General features: G+C 35.5%; 3 protein-coding genes across 3 annotated transcripts; all 3 read left to right on the top strand.

The window, feature by feature from the left end:
• Positions 1–638: 638 nt before the first annotated feature.
• Positions 639–2,855, top strand: PBS2 (mitogen-activated protein kinase kinase PBS2; the record flags this gene model as incomplete). Its single annotated transcript, XM_041551049.1, has 1 exon — positions 639–2,855. One exon carries the CDS (start codon positions 639–641, stop codon positions 2,853–2,855), a length of 2,217 nt encoding a protein of 738 aa, XP_041406983.1.
• Positions 2,856–3,802: 947 nt separating this feature from the next.
• On the top strand, positions 3,803–8,746 carry TRK1 (Trk1p; the record flags this gene model as incomplete). Its single annotated transcript, XM_041551048.1, has 1 exon — positions 3,803–8,746. The coding sequence occupies one exon, from the start codon at positions 3,803–3,805 to the stop codon at positions 8,744–8,746; it is 4,944 nt and encodes a 1,647-aa protein (XP_041406982.1).
• A 2,061-nt stretch (positions 8,747–10,807) lies between these two features.
• On the top strand, positions 10,808–17,470 carry URA2 (bifunctional carbamoylphosphate synthetase/aspartate transcarbamylase; the record flags this gene model as incomplete). Its single annotated transcript, XM_041551047.1, has 1 exon — positions 10,808–17,470. One exon carries the CDS (start codon positions 10,808–10,810, stop codon positions 17,468–17,470), a length of 6,663 nt encoding a protein of 2,220 aa, XP_041406981.1.
• Positions 17,471–17,584: the final 114 nt, after the last annotated feature.

The following is a 17,584-nucleotide window of genomic DNA, read 5'->3' as shown; positions in this document are numbered from 1 at the left end:
CCCGCCCAATGCCACCGGGCACGTGACAGTGCACGTGACAGTGCACCGCGTGCAGTTACCCTCTCCCACTTCCAAATATTTTTTTTCATGTTTCGCTCTCGCGCTTCCCCCCTCACCCTCCCTGCCCCAAAGAGAAAAAGTGATTTCTGTTGCTCATTACAAACAGCGCTTTGACAGAACTGAAAGCGTCGGATTGCAGTGCTAAGAAGTTGCAATTACAATAATATATCCCGACCCGAGAAAAGTGCGAATTTCAAATATAATACATAGTTAAAAAAATAAAATTAAATAAAATAAATAATATTTTGAAGTGGTGGAGTGGTGAGAGGAAAAAAAATAAAAACCCACTATCAAATAACAATATTACAAATAATACACAAGGAAACAAAATAAAGAAACAGACACCATACACTGCTATTACATTGCGAAGTCATATATATCTATACATATATATGGGATAAGATTACCTCTTTTGTATTATTATTTTTAACAAACGAATTACTTAGAACTTAAAACTTTTTATTGATTTGCATAGACGGAGTATACACTTATAATCTCCACCTTCATTTAACATATACCCTTTCCCCATAGGCAGATAGATATATTTTATTTATTAATATATATATATACAAAGCCATATGCCGAGGATACCTAATGGCGATACAGTCGCAGATCAAGATGGTTCTATTAAGAGAGCATCGTCAACTTCGTCTCATTACGATAACATCAATGCAAATTTACATGCAAGAGTGAAAGCTTTCCAAGAACAACGAGCATTGAAAAGATCTGCTAGTGTCGGAAGTACTTCTAGTGCAAAATCAAATACTACAAATGATGATAATACTAAGGGCAATAATAGTAATAAGGAATCAGCTAATAGCAATAAACAAAATAACAGTACTACTGGTGAAAGAAGTTTATCGTCTTCAAATCATAGATCTAGATCACATTTAAAGACACAATCCACTACTTTAGAAACTTCTACTACTGCAATTAATATTTCTACCACTGATAATAATACAAGCACGGCAACGGCAGCAGCAACAGCAACCACAGCAACAGATCAATCACTAGCATTAGCATCGTCGTCGTCGTCGTCTTCTTCTTCACAAACTAAACATGTAAGTATAGTGAATAAACCTTTACCTCCTTTACCACCCACTCAAAATAATAATAGAAATAGTACTCCAATGGCAACTAAGAATAATACTAAAACTAATAATAGCATAACGAAAGATTTGAATAATTTGACAATTGGGAATAGTAAATTATCTACTCCAAAACCTATAAATAAAATAACTATTAATACAAATCTTTTAAGAACACCAAATAATAATAATAATAGCAGTACTACTCATGCACCAGTAATTAATACTGCGGGTCCAACTCAATTTAATCCAAATAGAAGAGCTCCACGTAGACCTGTAGTGATCACTGGTAGTAATAGTATAAGTAGTGGAGTCACTAGTGCTGCTGCTCAAAATAGACAACCAAAATTAAGTCTAAGTGCAAGAAGAGGATTGAAGTTACCGCCAGGTGGTATGTCTCTAAAGAATCTAACTAAATCTTCTGCTCCTTCCTCATCATCAAATGCAAGTACAGTACAAGAATTCGAAGGAAGTCCGACTAATGAAACTGCAGCAAGACGTACAAATCATGGCTCTTTGGTGAATGGTATACAAAGAACTTCAATCTCTTCGAACGATAGAACGAAAAATAATAATAATAATACTGCAACTGCTGATGGGAGTGGTTCAAGTTCTAGTGGTGGAAGTGGTTCAGGTAGTGGTGGTCTATTTTCCATCTTCTCAAAATATGTCGATATTAAATCGGGATCCTTGAATTTTGCTGGGAAGTTATCCTTATCATCAACTGGGATAGATTTCAGTAATGGTTCAAGTTCTAGAATTACATTGGATGAATTGGAATTCATTGAAGAATTGGGTCATGGTAACTATGGGAATGTATCAAAAGTATTACATAAACCAACAAACGTTATAATGGCAATGAAAGAAGTTAAATTAGAATTGGATGAAGCAAAATTTAAACAAATCCTGATGGAATTAGAAATTCTACATAAATGTCAATCACCTTATATTGTGGATTTTTATGGTGCATTTTTCATTGAAGGTGCTGTATATATGTGCATGGAATATATGGACGGTGGGTCCTTAGATAAAATATATGATCCAAACCCTGAAATTGGCGGAATAGATGAACCTCAACTAGCTTATATTTCAAACGCAGTCATTAGAGGTCTTAAAGTGTTGAAAGATGTTCATAATATTATCCATAGAGATGTTAAACCAACAAATATCCTATGTAGTGCTAAACAAGGTACCATAAAACTATGTGATTTCGGTGTCTCAGGGAACTTGGTTGCATCAATGGCAAAGACTAACATCGGTTGTCAATCATATATGGCTCCAGAACGTATAAAATCATTGAATCCAGATATCGCTACGTATACTGTCCAATCTGATATTTGGTCTCTGGGTCTAAGTATTCTCGAGATGGCTCTAGGAAGATACCCTTACCCTCCAGAGACATTTGATAACATATTTTCACAATTGAGTGCTATTGTCGATGGACCTGCCCCTAAATTACCTTCGGAAAGATTTAGTTCCGAAGCTCAAGATTTTGTATCATTATGTTTACAAAAGATACCTGAAAGAAGACCAACTTATGCAGCATTGATAGAGCATCCATGGTTGGTAAGGTACAGAGACACCGACGTTAAAATGAGTGATTACATTACTACAAGATTACAAAAACGGAAAGCTATCCTTGCTGAAAGGGGTGAAAATGGATTGCCAAAAGTTGTCCCAGCATTACATATGGGTGGATTACCTTAAGTTTCCCTTCTTCCTCCCAATCAACAGCGCATATACATAGGCTTTTATTTCTTTCTCATTTTCTCTTTGTGGCCATATTCATACGTAAAAATTGATAAGAAGAATCAAACCTTCGTAGCAATACAAAAACAAACACATATAATATATATATGTATATATATATTTTAAAAGTAAACATAGATTGTTTTCTTCCTTAAAAATATCAAGATTATATATGTCTTTATGTCTTTTCTATGTGGGCATCGATCGGTTTATTATTGGTTGTCTGTTTTCACCACCAAGAAAAGACCGTTCCCGTTTCAGAATTGAAAACAAAGCAAGAAAAAATCATAACAAAGAAAAAAAAATATCCATAAATTGGCCGGTGGTTTAGATAGACAACGGGGTCTAATATGTGATTGCTGTTGGATGATCTCAAGTTGAATAAGGCTTTTTTTATACAACTGTTCTGCCAATACTGAAAGGATCACCAATATTGTTTTACTCTAATATATATCATTAGGGCTGAAGTATCTACTCGTTTCTTGACAAAATATTATACAATATCAAGTGCATTTTCTGCGGTGTTTACGTAAGGTAAACGACTTTTATCTTTTTTTTTTGAAACGAGAAGACTTACAACAACACAAAAGAATATTTTTGATAGACTCTTAGAAATACTTTAGTATTCTGCATTGCTGATTATTGGACAACTGTTTATTTTTAGTGGCATATCTGTTGAGACAGGAAAAAATAACTATAATAGATTTGTCATTTCGTTTTATTTTAAATTTCATTTCTCTTTTTAGAAAAAAGAGTTAGAACAAGTTGATTAAACTGATTCTATTCCTTCATATAGCATTTTCCGAAGAAGATACATTTTCAATTCTATAGCTTGGTCAAAATATATCCTTCTTCTTCACAGCGATACACAATAATATTCAACATTCGACATCTAATAAATAAACATGCATATACCACAGAGAATACATCCTCTCCGAAGAACATTAACGAGGGTTTCGACATTGGCTCCAAACTTCACAATACCAGAATCATATAAGAAATCTGCAGGTCATCGAATACGTGATATTATTGCCAAGATAGGGACGTGGATCGAACCCCTAAAGAAATATTTATTCCCAAACTTTCTTGCAGTTCATTATATTTATATCATTACGATGACCATTATCACATCGATTTTATTATATCCCGTAAAGAATGCAAAGTATATAGACATTCTGTTTCTAGCAACAGGTGCATCTACGCAGGGTGGTCTGAATACTATTGATGTGAATTCCTTGACTCTGTATCAACAGATCATTGTTTATATTACATGTTGTTTAACGACTCCAATAGCTATACATGGATTCTTAGCTTTTGTTCGTTTATATTGGTTTGAGAGATACTTCGATGGTATCAGTGATTTTTCTAAGAAGGATTTCAAAATGAGAAGAACGAAGACAATTTTACAAAGAGAGTTAACAAGGAGGACTCTGACAACGCCCAGGCAACCTTCGATGAGGTTTGATTCTATAGGTCGTCAAGGACATGAAGGTAATCGTAATATGGACGAAAGTTATGAAATGCGTGTAAGGCCCACGATAACATTTAGAGATGACGATCTAGATTTAAATAACAAAACTAAGAATAATGATAATAGTGGTAGTAACGATAATATCAGTGGTGTAAAAAATGGAACCTCTAGTAATTTATCTTCTCAGGTAGAATCTTCAAAAAGAACTTTAGCGATTCCTAATGATAACGCTACCATCACCTCAAGCGATACCACTAAACACGATAACTCGAAGGAAAACTCCACTGATGTAACCTCGCATAAGAAAGGCGAAGGTAATAACAATACCACATTATCAGGACAAACTACTACACCTGATACAAATCATAATAATACAAAGCGTGAATCGTCTAATAGTAAAAATTTCCAAGAAAAATTGTTTAGTGGACAGATGGTCAATAGAGATGAAGATTATATCTCTGAAGAAGCTCCCTCTGATTCGCAATCAAATGTTTCAAAGCCTAAACAAGATTTACAAAGGGCTAAAACTCCCATATTAGTGGATGATGATATATCTCCAGAACCAAGAAAATCCAATGCATATTCTGATTCGAAAAGACATTTGGAAGGCCAAAATGAAGAAAATAATATTAAAAAATCTTCTTCAACATTGAATATGCAGTCCGAGAAGGAAAGGTTCGCCAAAAGGAGGAATTCCGCAGAGATCACGCCTCAGGATATGTTAAGATCTCTCCAGATGTTAAGAGACCAACACGAGGAGACAGAAGAAAATGACGGACCTGCATTGGTCATTCAAGCTCCAAATGAAAATAAAAACCAAAAAAATATACCTAAACCAAAGACAATTAATCCAAACGGTTTAAATTCAGAAGCGTCGCGGCTAAATTGGAATACTTCGCATAAAAGATCAGAGTCCGGAGATTCAAAACGCCCCCGTGTGACACCACAGAGTATTAACTTACACCCTCAAGAAAGATTACCATCAGGAGCTAATAATATAAAAACTGATGAATTACAAATACGTGGTTTAAATTCAGATGCTCATCAATCTTCAATTTTGTCATCGGATGTTAATGATAGTATAAATAGTGGTAATGCCGCAGATATAAATGATGATAACACATCAGACGAAAGTAACCATTCAATGGAGATGGGCGATTCATTTGCAATTTCTGATAACTCAATATCTGACTCAGGTTCTCAACCAACAGATTCTGAAATAGAATCTGAAACCCTTTCTAATAGAGATAACATCTCACCAAGAGAGGAAAGTAGCATCAATTCAATTCCGTCACAACCCATAAACGAGAGTCCTTTTTCATTAGTGAAAACTCAGTCGACCACAGAAGTGGTTGCGCAAAATCATCAAGATCTTGATGAAAAAGTAACTATGCATCCTATAACAGGTGATTTTGAAGAAAAGCCAACAGTAACATTTGGTCCTGAACCTGCTCAACATAGACAAACTATTCATTTTGACATACAACAACCACCGAGAAGACACTTAGTAAAAATGGAATCTACCCAGGAAGCACCAACTTGGGCATCTAATCGTCCCCCATTTAGAAGAGCCCCTTCTACGTCCAAGTACTTACTAAAACAACTTCGTAAAGGGAAAAGGTTCAGAAAAAACTTAAAAAGGAGATTATCAAGTGGCTCATTTGATAAGGATCAAAAGGACGATATTTTGAGAAAGAAGGATTATCCCAACAAAAGTAATAGTCATAATCAAGGGCAACACATGGCTGAAGATTATTTTGCTGATAACGAGACTGATGAAGAAAAAGAACATTATCCTTTACCAAATAATTCGAAACCTAGCATGAATAAAATGTTGGCACATTCTTTGACTTTCGATGTGAATGATGGAGCAAAACTAAATGAATTAGCGCAAGAACCAGACTTTCAAAAAATGGTATATAAGCAGTGGAAAAAAGAACACAAGAATAAGCATCATCTTAGAAGTCCAAGAAAAATGGGTGAAAGATATATCGCCCAGAGAAGAAAGAATAACACGGACGGTTCAGCAGGGGTACAAAAATTTAGAACTGAAACAACACATCCTGCGATAATGAAACAAACTACCCAGGATGATTCAGTATCTTTTACATCCGCGGCATCCCTCCCTGATCTAGCTTCTACTATTTACAAAAATAGCTCACCATCGGGCTTACCTCATCTGCTGTATGAATCAACAGGTAACAGTAATAAGCATCCAAACGATCTATATCGTCCAAATAGTAGGTTCACAACAGATGGTACTTCCCATGATGATGGTTACGATAATGACGCTGATGACGATAACAATGAGGGTGACGATGATGATGATTATGATAGGAATTATGAAGATAACGATAGTCAGCAAAGCTACTACGGTTTCCACCCTGATGACAATTTAAGTCCAAATTTCATTGAACAAGTCCATCCTCTCTCAAAGACCATGAGTTCAAATTACCTTTCATGGCAACCAACTGTATCTCGTAACTCTAATTTTACTGGTTTGACAAATATTCAAAAGAATGAATTGGGTGGTGTTGAATATAGAGCGATTAAACTTCTTTGTCGGATATTAATTGTATACTATGTTGGTTTCCATATTTTATGTTTTGTAATAATGCTTCCTTGGATATGTCGCGATTCGAAATATGCGCATATAGTTAGAGAGGCTGGGGTTTCCCCAGCCTGGTGGGGTTTCTTTACATCTATGAGTGCATTTAACGATTTGGGCCTAACACTAACACCAGACTCTATGGGTTCATTTAATACAGCTGTTTATCCTTTAGTTGTTATGATTTGGTTCATTATTATTGGTAATACAGGTTTTCCTATTTTGTTAAGATTTATTATTTGGATAATGTTTAAAATATCTCCAGAATTATCGCACATCCGTGAGAGTTCAGGATTCTTGTTGGATCATCCACGTCGTTGTTTTACTTTATTGTTTCCCGAGTCAGCCACATGGTGGTTATTATTGACTTTAGTTGTTCTAAATTTCACCGATTTTATTTTATTCATTATTCTAGATTTAGGGTCAACTGTTTTAAAGCCTATCTCTAAGGGTTATAGAGTGCTGGATGGTTTATTTCAAGCTGTCAGTACCAGAACAGCTGGTTTCGGTGTTGTGGATTTAAGTCAGTTGAATGCAGCAACTCAAGTATCATATATGCTTATGATGTATGTTTCTGTTTTACCGCTAGCTATATCCATTAGAAGAACAAACGTCTATGAAGAACAATCACTGGGTTTATATGGGGAGGTGGAATCAGAGTCAGAGGGCGAAGAGAGTGCGGACGAGGAGGAAGAGGAAGAAGGGAGTGATGAAGATGAAAATGAAGATGAAAATGAAAATGACGATGATGATGATGATGATGATGATGATGACAAAATTTATAACTCAGATATAGCAGAACGTAGCAATCACTCGCTGGAAGATACTATTGAAGGCAGTTCACAAAGCAATAAAAGTAGTACTCTAAGCCACAGATCGTCTCAAAATAATAAAAGGAAGAAGAAGAAGAAGAAGAAAAGTAAGAAGAAAAAGAGAAAGCGTGGTTCTGGTGAACCTGAAAGTGAACATATGTCCACAAAATCATTTATTGGGCAACATTTAAGAAAACAATTATCATTTGATTTGTGGTTTGTGTTTCTAGGTTTATTCATTATCTGTATTTGTGAAAATGATAAAATTAAAGATCAAACAATGCCTAACTTCAATGTCTTTTCTATTCTATTTGAAGTGGTAAGTGCGTACGGTACTGTAGGTTTATCATTAGGTTATCCAACTACAAATCAATCTTTTTCAGCACGTTTTACGACCCTATCAAAACTAGTCATTATCTGTATGTTGATAAGAGGTAGGAACAGAGGTTTGCCATATTCGTTGGATCGTGCCATTATCTTACCCAGTGAGCGACTTGAACATATCGATCATATTGAAGACTTAAAACTAAGGAGACGTAAAGATCATTTAGAGAATGTTGATCCATTGACAGGATTATTCAGGAAATCAATGAAAAGATTTACAAAAAGGGTAGAGGAGACGCCAATATATCGGACCTTTACACAAGATTTCAATCATCAAGAATCGTCATATCAACATAATAGTAATCAATATTATCCACATCAACAGCAGCACCATCAGCATCAGCATCAACATCAGCACCAAACACAATATCAACGTTATCAGCCTCAAAATGATGATTATTTCACAGAAGAAGGTGAAGAGTTCTATAACAATAACGATACTAGAGGTAACAGTTACGAATCGTCATTGAGAACTACCACTTCGAATTCTGGGCCTTTGAACGATGTTCAAGCACTCGATACTGAAGAATCATTAAGAGATCGTCAACAGAGAATCGATAATGTCATGGTATAGTTTAGGTTTACAATAACAAGCAGGTATAATCGCAAGAAGCTCTTTTTTTTTCTCTAAAGAAATATAATACAGGGGATATGATATGTCCATCCCCATTTTCGTGACTGAGGCATTCATCAAGAATTTTAAGTCATCGCATATACATAAAAAGCATATTTTACTCTTAGTAGTATTACCATATATAAATAATATTCATCATATAAATAAATATAAAAAGGACATCCTTTTTGTTTTCCTTAGTTGTTTGAACACATAATATTCTAATTGGGGGATAAAGAAAGAACAGAGCCCTGAATAAAATCTTGTTGGTTGAACTGCTTCTGAAATCTTATGTAAAGTTATTATCTATACAGAGCTTAGTTTAGTTGCAGCTTCTTAAATGTACTGCTAAAATATATGTCAATTACTTCTGATAAATATGTTGGCTCTGAAGTCCCTGGAAGAATTAGGTGTGTACTATTGTAGACCTCATCTCATTTCATCTCTATAATGAATGAACAAATGATTTTTCACGACACATTTAAGTTAATGCTAGGTACATGATTCTGGCGCAGTAACATTTCAAGATGTCCTATATCAAGACAACATCTAATTAAATCCTTGCGACAAATTGAGACATTTGTGACCGTCGGAAATATCTGTAGTACGCGGTGTATGGGTTTTTGGTGAAAATTTTTCCAATTTTATTTTTATTTCTCCCTTAAAAAACAGTCAACTCCTTGCAAAATGCTGGAAGTTTTGTCTCGGGGATAGCCGGTACGGCCTATTCTTAGTCAACAACTATCATAATAATATATTTCCATCAACTTGACTCGTCCAACTTTTACCCAAATTTTTATTTAATCTAATTTAATTCAATTCAATTAGTATAAATACTTGATGGAATTTCCATTTGTCTCATCTCAGATTTCAATTCCAATATATTTTTCTGTAAATATTATGGTCATATCATAGAACGGTATGTTTTAATTAGACTAATTTAGTTTACAAAAGGTACCCTCATATTTACTATTACCTTTTGGCCTTATTAAAATTCTATTCTCTTGTTGTATTATTTTCTTTTTAAATCTTATTTTACGAAATGTAAAGGTTTGGTAAAAGGACAAAAACAGATCAATAACAATTACCTGAAAGGAATATCCTAACAACTGACTACATTTTTGTCATTATCAACCATTTCATACATTGTAAAAGAAAAGAACTACTTTCTTAAACTTTTTTACAATTGAGTCAAGAGAAATTTTACAAATCGAAAAAACTGTATGTATAAGAATAATAACATTTAGAAGTATGTGTCTCTCAGCCATCTGATAAACATATAGCTTCTATTACTCCTTCAGGAAATCTGATTAACTTCGGTACAGTTAATTCATCTTTTTTTTTTAAATAAGAAATTCTACTTTATTTTCTACTCTACCCCTTTCAATACAGGATTTGGTAAGAAATTAAAAAATAAATCATTGACTGAAAAGTTTCCAACGATTTCTAAGCTTGAATTTTTCAACCGTATCATCATCATCATCATCATCACCGTTTCGCTTTTTGGCTGCGGGCCTTTCTTCGCTTGGTTAATTAAGGAAATTTTTCAGGATTTAAACTACAGCACTTCGAAGCCTTTCCCTTTTTTTTGACTTCGATCATGAAATCTTATTTTTTAATTAAACAAGGATCAGTTCTCCCTTCATTTATTTTTCATTTAAAAAATAAGCTTACAATTTCTTTTTTACTAACATTATAAATTTGTTTCTAAATAGTTTCTTCTCTCGTTTTTGCATTTAATAAATTCTAATATAAGTGTGGATTCAACTTTACTTCAAATTTCCATCCTACATTCCCTAATATAAGGAGACTAGAAGACTTTCAAACGGAACTTCCTCCTACTAAAACAAAAAAATAAGATAAATTGCTATTGAAGTAGTAATTTAATTATATCATACCTATCTGATACCATCCATCCATTATCTATTTTTTGGACATCCTTTTTTTAAAAAAAATCTAATAAAATACCAAAAAATCTAATAAGCTAAACTTTATTCTTCTATCATTTATTGCTTATTAATCATGTCTGCTGTTGTCCCAACTTGTCCAGTCACACATCCACTTGAAGTAGTCGGTGACCGTCTAGTCACCTTAGAACTACAAGATGGTGTCACTTTGCAAGGTTATTCCTTTGGTGCCGAGAAGCCAGCGGCTGGTGAATTAGTCTTTCAAACTGGTATGGTCGGTTACCCTGAATCGTTAACCGATCCATCCTACGAAGGTCAAATCTTGGTCATTACCTATCCTTTGGTTGGTAACTATGGTGTTCCAGATATGACTTTAGAAGATGAATTAGTTGCTGGTCTTCCAAGATATTTTGAAAGTAATAGAATCCATGTTGCTGGTCTAGTCGTCTCTCATTACACCGAAGCTTACTCTCATTACTTAGCTAACTCATCTCTATCCCAGTGGTTAAAGAGAGAAGGTATTCCAGCCGTATATGGTGTCGATACAAGAAACTTGACTAAACATTTAAGAGATTCTGGTTCTATGCTAGGTAGATTGGCTTTACAAAAGTCTAATGCTAACTTAGATTTAGCTACCACCGAAAACTGGAAATCTTGCTTCGATGTTCCAGAATGGATTAATCCAAATGTTGAGAATTTGGTTGCCAAGGTTTCTACAAAGGAACCAAAACTATACACTCCACCGACGGATAATAAGCAAGTCGATATTCAAACTGGACCAGATGGTAAAGTTTTAAGAATTATCGCCATCGATGTCGGTATTAAGTACAATCAAATCCGTTGTTTTATCAAGAGAGGTGTTGAACTAAAGGTTGTTCCATGGGATTACGATTTTACTACAGAAGAATATGATGGTCTATTTATCTCCAACGGTCCAGGTGATCCATCTACTCTAGCCGATGTTGCTAAGAGACTTGATTCAGTAGTTCAGGCTAAAAAGACTCCAATTTTCGGTATCTGTTTCGGTCATCAATTACTAGCCAGATCCACAGGTGCTGAAACTACTAAGATGATATTCGGTAACCGTGGTCAAAACATTCCATGTACATCTACCATCAGTGGTCGTTGTTACATTACTTCACAAAATCATGGTTTCGCTGTTGATGTCGACACTTTACCCGAAAATTGGGAACCTCTTTTTGTCAACGCTAACGATGGTTCAAATGAAGGTATCTACCATAAGGAATTGCCATACTTCTCTGTCCAATTCCATCCAGAATCTACTCCAGGTCCAAGAGATACAGAGTTTTTGTTTGATGTCTTCATAAATGCTGTCAAAGAATATAAGGAAACCAAGGTGTTAAAACCAATTTCATTCCCAGGTGGTCTATTGAAGGACAACTTAGAGGCCCATCCAAGATTACAACCAAAGAAGGTTCTTGTTCTTGGTTCTGGTGGTCTATCCATTGGTCAAGCTGGTGAGTTCGATTATTCTGGTTCTCAAGCTATTAAAGCCCTTAAGGAAGAAGGTATCTACACTATCCTGATAAATCCAAATATTGCTACAATTCAAACATCGAAGGGTTTGGCTGATAAGGTCTACTTCTTACCAGTTACCACCGAATTTGTTAGAAAGGTTATTCTACATGAACGTCCTGATGCTATCTATGTCACATTTGGTGGTCAAACAGCTCTATCTGTAGGTATTGAAATGAAAGATGAATTCGAATCTCTAGGTGTTCAAGTATTAGGTACTCAAATCGACACTATTATTACAACCGAAGATCGTGAATTGTTTGCTAATGCTATTGATGAAATTAATGAAAAATGTGCCAAATCTGAGGCCGCTAACTCTGTTGAAGAGGCTTTAGCTGCTGTGAAAAGGATTGGTTTCCCAGTTATCGTTCGTGCTGCCTATGCTCTTGGTGGTTTAGGTTCCGGTTTCGCTAATAATGAAAAGGAATTATCAGATCTATGTAACGTTGCGTTTGCTTCTTCTCCTCAAGTTCTAGTTGAAAGATCCATGAAAGGTTGGAAAGAAGTTGAATATGAAGTTGTTCGTGATGCTTTCGACAACTGTGTTACTGTTTGTAATATGGAAAATTTCGATCCATTGGGTATTCATACTGGTGATTCTATTGTCGTTGCTCCATCTCAAACTTTATCCGATGCTGATTACAACATGTTGAGAACGACCGCTGTTAACGTCATTAGACATTTGGGTGTGGTTGGTGAATGTAACATTCAATACGCTCTAAATCCATTTTCCCAAGAATACTGTATTATTGAAGTCAACGCAAGATTGTCTCGTTCTTCTGCTTTAGCTTCTAAGGCGACTGGTTACCCATTGGCTTACACTGCAGCTAAATTAGGTTTGAATATTCCATTAGACAAGGTTAAGAATTCTATTACTCAATCAACCTGTGCTTGTTTCGAACCATCTCTTGATTACTGTGTTGTGAAGATGCCTAGATGGGATTTGAAGAAGTTCTCCAGAGTCTCCACAGAATTATCCTCTTCGATGAAGTCTGTTGGTGAAGTTATGAGTATCGGTAGAACTTTCGAGGAAGCTATCCAAAAGGCTATTAGATCTACTGAATATGTGAATCTAGGTTTTAACGAAACTGAACTAGAAGTCGATATTGATTATGAATTAGAAAATCCATCTGATTTGAGAATATTTGCTATTGCTAATGCCTTCAGTCAATTAGGTTACTCTGTTGATAAGGTTTGGGAAATGACAAACATCGACAAATGGTTCTTGCAAAAGTTATATGACTTAATAATTTTCGGTAAGAAAATCACGGATATTGGTGCTATTGAGGAGCTTCCAAGTGACCTATTAAGAGAAGCTAAACAATGCGGTTTTGATGATAGACAAATTGCTAAGTTCCTAAACTCCAATGAAGTTGCTATTCGTCGTCTAAGAAAAGAATTAGGTATTACGCCATTTGTTAAACAAATCGATACTGTTGCTGCTGAATTCCCAGCTCATACAAACTATTTATATATGACTTACAATGCTTCTGCTCATGATTTGACTTTCGAAGATCATGGTGTTATGGTTCTAGGTTCTGGTGTCTACCGTATCGGTTCCTCCGTTGAATTTGATTGGTGTGCTGTTACTACAGTTAGAACTTTGCGTGCTAATAACTATAAGACCATTATGATTAATTATAATCCTGAAACAGTCTCTACTGATTATGATGAAGCCGATAGATTGTATTTTGAAACAATTAACCTAGAAAGAATTTTGGATATTTACGAAATAGAAAATTCTCAAGGTGTGGTTGTTTCTATGGGTGGTCAAACCTCTAACAATATTGCTATGACTCTACACCGTGAAAATGTTAAGGTCCTAGGTACTTCCCCAGATATGATCGACTCCGCTGAAAACCGTTACAAGTTCTCGCGTATGTTGGATCAAATTGGTGTTGATCAACCTGCTTGGAAAGAATTGACATCCATGGATGAAGCCGGTGGTTTTGCGGAAAAGGTTGGTTATCCAGTCCTAGTTCGTCCATCTTACGTTCTATCCGGTGCTGCTATGAACACTGTCTACTCTAAGAATGATTTGGAATCTTATCTAAGACAAGCTGTTGAAGTTTCTCGTGATTACCCAGTCGTCATTACTAAATATATTGAAAATGCCAAAGAAATTGAAATGGATGCTGTTGCAAGAAATGGTGAATTAGTTATGCATGTTGTTTCTGAGCATGTTGAAAATGCAGGTGTTCATTCTGGTGATGCAACTTTGATTGTTCCTCCTCAAGATTTAGCCAAGGAAACTGTTGACAGAATTGTTGTTGCTACTGCTAAGATTGGTAAGGCCTTAAAGATTACTGGTCCATATAACATTCAATTTATTGCTAAAGATAATGAGATTAAGGTTATTGAATGTAATGTTCGTGCCTCTCGTTCCTTCCCATTTATCTCCAAGGTAGTTGGTGTTAATTTAATCGAATTAGCTACTAAGGCGATTATGGGTCTTCCATTTGATCCTTATCCAGTTGAAAAGCTACCGGATGATTATGTTGCTGTTAAGGTACCACAATTTTCTTTCCCACGTCTTGCTGGTGCAGACCCTGTTTTAGGTGTTGAAATGGCTTCCACTGGTGAAGTCGCTACCTTCGGTCATTCCAAATATGAAGCTTATCTAAAGTCCTTATTGGCAACTGGTTTCAAGTTACCAAAGAAGAATATTCTATTGTCCATTGGTTCTTTCAAAGAAAAACAAGAATTGTTACCAGCTATCCAAAAACTATACAATATGGGTTATAAGCTATTTGCTACTGCTGGTACTGCTGATTTCATTACTGAGCATAATATGTCTGTCCAATATTTGGAAGTTTTAAACCAAAATGATGATGAAAAGGCAGAGTATTCGTTGACTCAGCATTTAGCTAACAATAACATTGATCTTTATATTAACTTACCTTCTGCTAATAGATTCCGTCGTCCTGCATCTTACGTTTCTAAGGGTTATCAAACTCGTCGTATGGCTGTCGATTACTCCGTTCCACTGGTTACCAATGTCAAATGTGCTAAGTTATTGATTGAAGCTATTTCAAGACATTTAAAGCTAGATGTATCTGAACGTGATGCTCAAACATCTCACAGAACTGTTACTATTCCAGGTTTGATTAATATTGCTACCTATGTTCCAAACGTCTCAAATATTGTTGACGGTCCAAAAGAATTGAAAGAAACAAGTCGTTTGTTCCTAGAATCTGGTTTTACATATTGCCAAATTATGCCAAGAGCATTCAGAGGTCCAGTCATCACAGATAGTATTTCCTTAAGAGCTGCTCTTTCTGCTTCCACTGGTGCATCATACACCGATTTTGGTTTGACAGTTGCAGGCACTCCAAATAATATTGATCTTGTTGGTCAAACTTCCTCTGATGTTAGTGCATTATTCCTTCCATACCATGAATTGAAGAACAAGGTTTCTGAGGTTAGTAAATTATTACAAAATTGGCCAACTGATAAACAAATTATTGCTGAAGCCAAGACTTCAGAACTTGCATCTATTCTACTATTAGCTTCGTTACAAAACAGATCCATCCATATTACTGGTGTCTCTAACAAAGAAGATTTGGCTTTGATTAAGACTGTTAAGGAGAAGGATTCCAGAGTTACTTGTGATATCAACGTTTATTCATTATTCATTTCTCAAGAACAATATCCAGAGGGTGTCTTCCTACCGACTAATGAAGATCAAGAATTCTTTTGGGAAAATCTTGATTCTATTGATGCCTTTTCTATCGGATCTCTGCCAACAAACTTGGCTGCAATTACTGGTCACAAAATTGAAATTGGTTTAGGTATTAAAGATGCATTGCCATTGTTGCTAACTGCTGTTCATGAAGGTAAGTTGAGTGTTGCTGATATTGTCTTACGTTTACATGATAATCCAATAAAGATCTTCAACCTTCCAGAACAAGATGCTGTTGTTGAAATTGACTTAGATTATGTCGTCACTGATACAAAGAGATGGTCTCCACATACAGGTGTTTCATTATCCGGTGGTATTGAACGTGTTATTGTAAAGGACGAAACTGTTGTTCTAAGCGGTGAATTAGTTGATGAAAAACCATCGGGTGTTCATGTTATTTTGGGTGCCTCTAACGCTGCTCCAACTGTTGTTGAAGCTCAAAAGACTATCGGGTTTATGAAAGATAAGAGATTTTCTTTCTCAGCTGAAAGACCAAAACTTTTTGATAGTGTTGAGTCTGCTGAAGATGCTATTGTTGAGCCACCTACTCTAGAACAAAGATTGATGTCTTCTAAACCTCCAAGAGAATTAACTGCGCCAACTGCTCTAGATAATTTAATTCGTGGTAAAAATCCATTCCAAGGTAGACATATTTTATCCATCAAGCAATTTAATCGTTCTGATCTCCACGCTTTGTTTGCTGTTGCTCAAGAACTAAGAGCTGCTGTTGCCAGAGAAGGTGTTTTGAACATCATGAAGGCCCATGTTCTAACTACCATTTTCTATGAACCTTCTACACGTACCTGTTCTTCTTTCATTGCTGCTATGGAACGTCTAGGTGGTAGAGTTGTTAACATTAATCCAAATGTTTCTTCGGTTAAGAAGGGTGAAACCCTACAAGACACTGTTAGAACCTTGGCCAGTTACACTGATGCTATTGTTATGCGTCATTCTGATGAAATGTCTGTTCATATTGCTGCTAAGTACTCTCCAGTCCCAATTATTAACGGTGGTAATGGTTCTCGTGAACATCCAACTCAAGCTTTCTTAGATTTATTCACAATTAGAGAAGAAATTGGTACTGTCAATGGTATTACTGTTACATTTATGGGTGATTTGAAGCACGGTAGAACTGTCCATTCTCTATGTCGTTTACTAAAGCATTATCAAGTTAGAATTAACTTAGTTTCTCCAAGTGAATTGAGACTACCAGACTCCCTAAAACAAGAATTGTTTGAGGCTAATATGCTAGGTGTTGAAAGTTTGGAATTGACCCCAGATATCATCTCTAAGTCTGATGTTTTGTACTGTACAAGAGTCCAAGAAGAAAGGTTCAAGGATAAGGCTGAATATCAACGTTTAAAGGATGTCTACATTGTTGACAACAGAATCCTAGCCCACGCAAAGCAAAATATGGCTATCATGCATCCATTGCCTCGTGTTAACGAAATCAAGGAAGAAGTTGACTACGATCATCGTGCTGCTTACTTCAGACAAATGAAATATGGTTTATATGTAAGAATGGCCTTATTGGCTATGGTCTTGGGTATTGATCCATAATTTTCCTTAATTAAAAAACTTTACTATAAAATATGTATTTATTTTTTCTATATAGTATCCAATGTACATTAATTTTTTTCTTACAAGGTTCTTCAAAAATTTGAATGTTTGTTA

Source organism: Maudiozyma barnettii (assembly GCF_903064755.1).
Source record: "Maudiozyma barnettii strain CLIB 1767 genome assembly, contig: KABA2_05, whole genome shotgun sequence".
Classification (NCBI taxonomy): Eukaryota; Fungi; Ascomycota; class Saccharomycetes; order Saccharomycetales; family Saccharomycetaceae; genus Maudiozyma; species Maudiozyma barnettii.
Note: the sequence above shows the minus strand (reverse complement) of the source record. Positions and strands in the feature narration are given on the sequence as shown.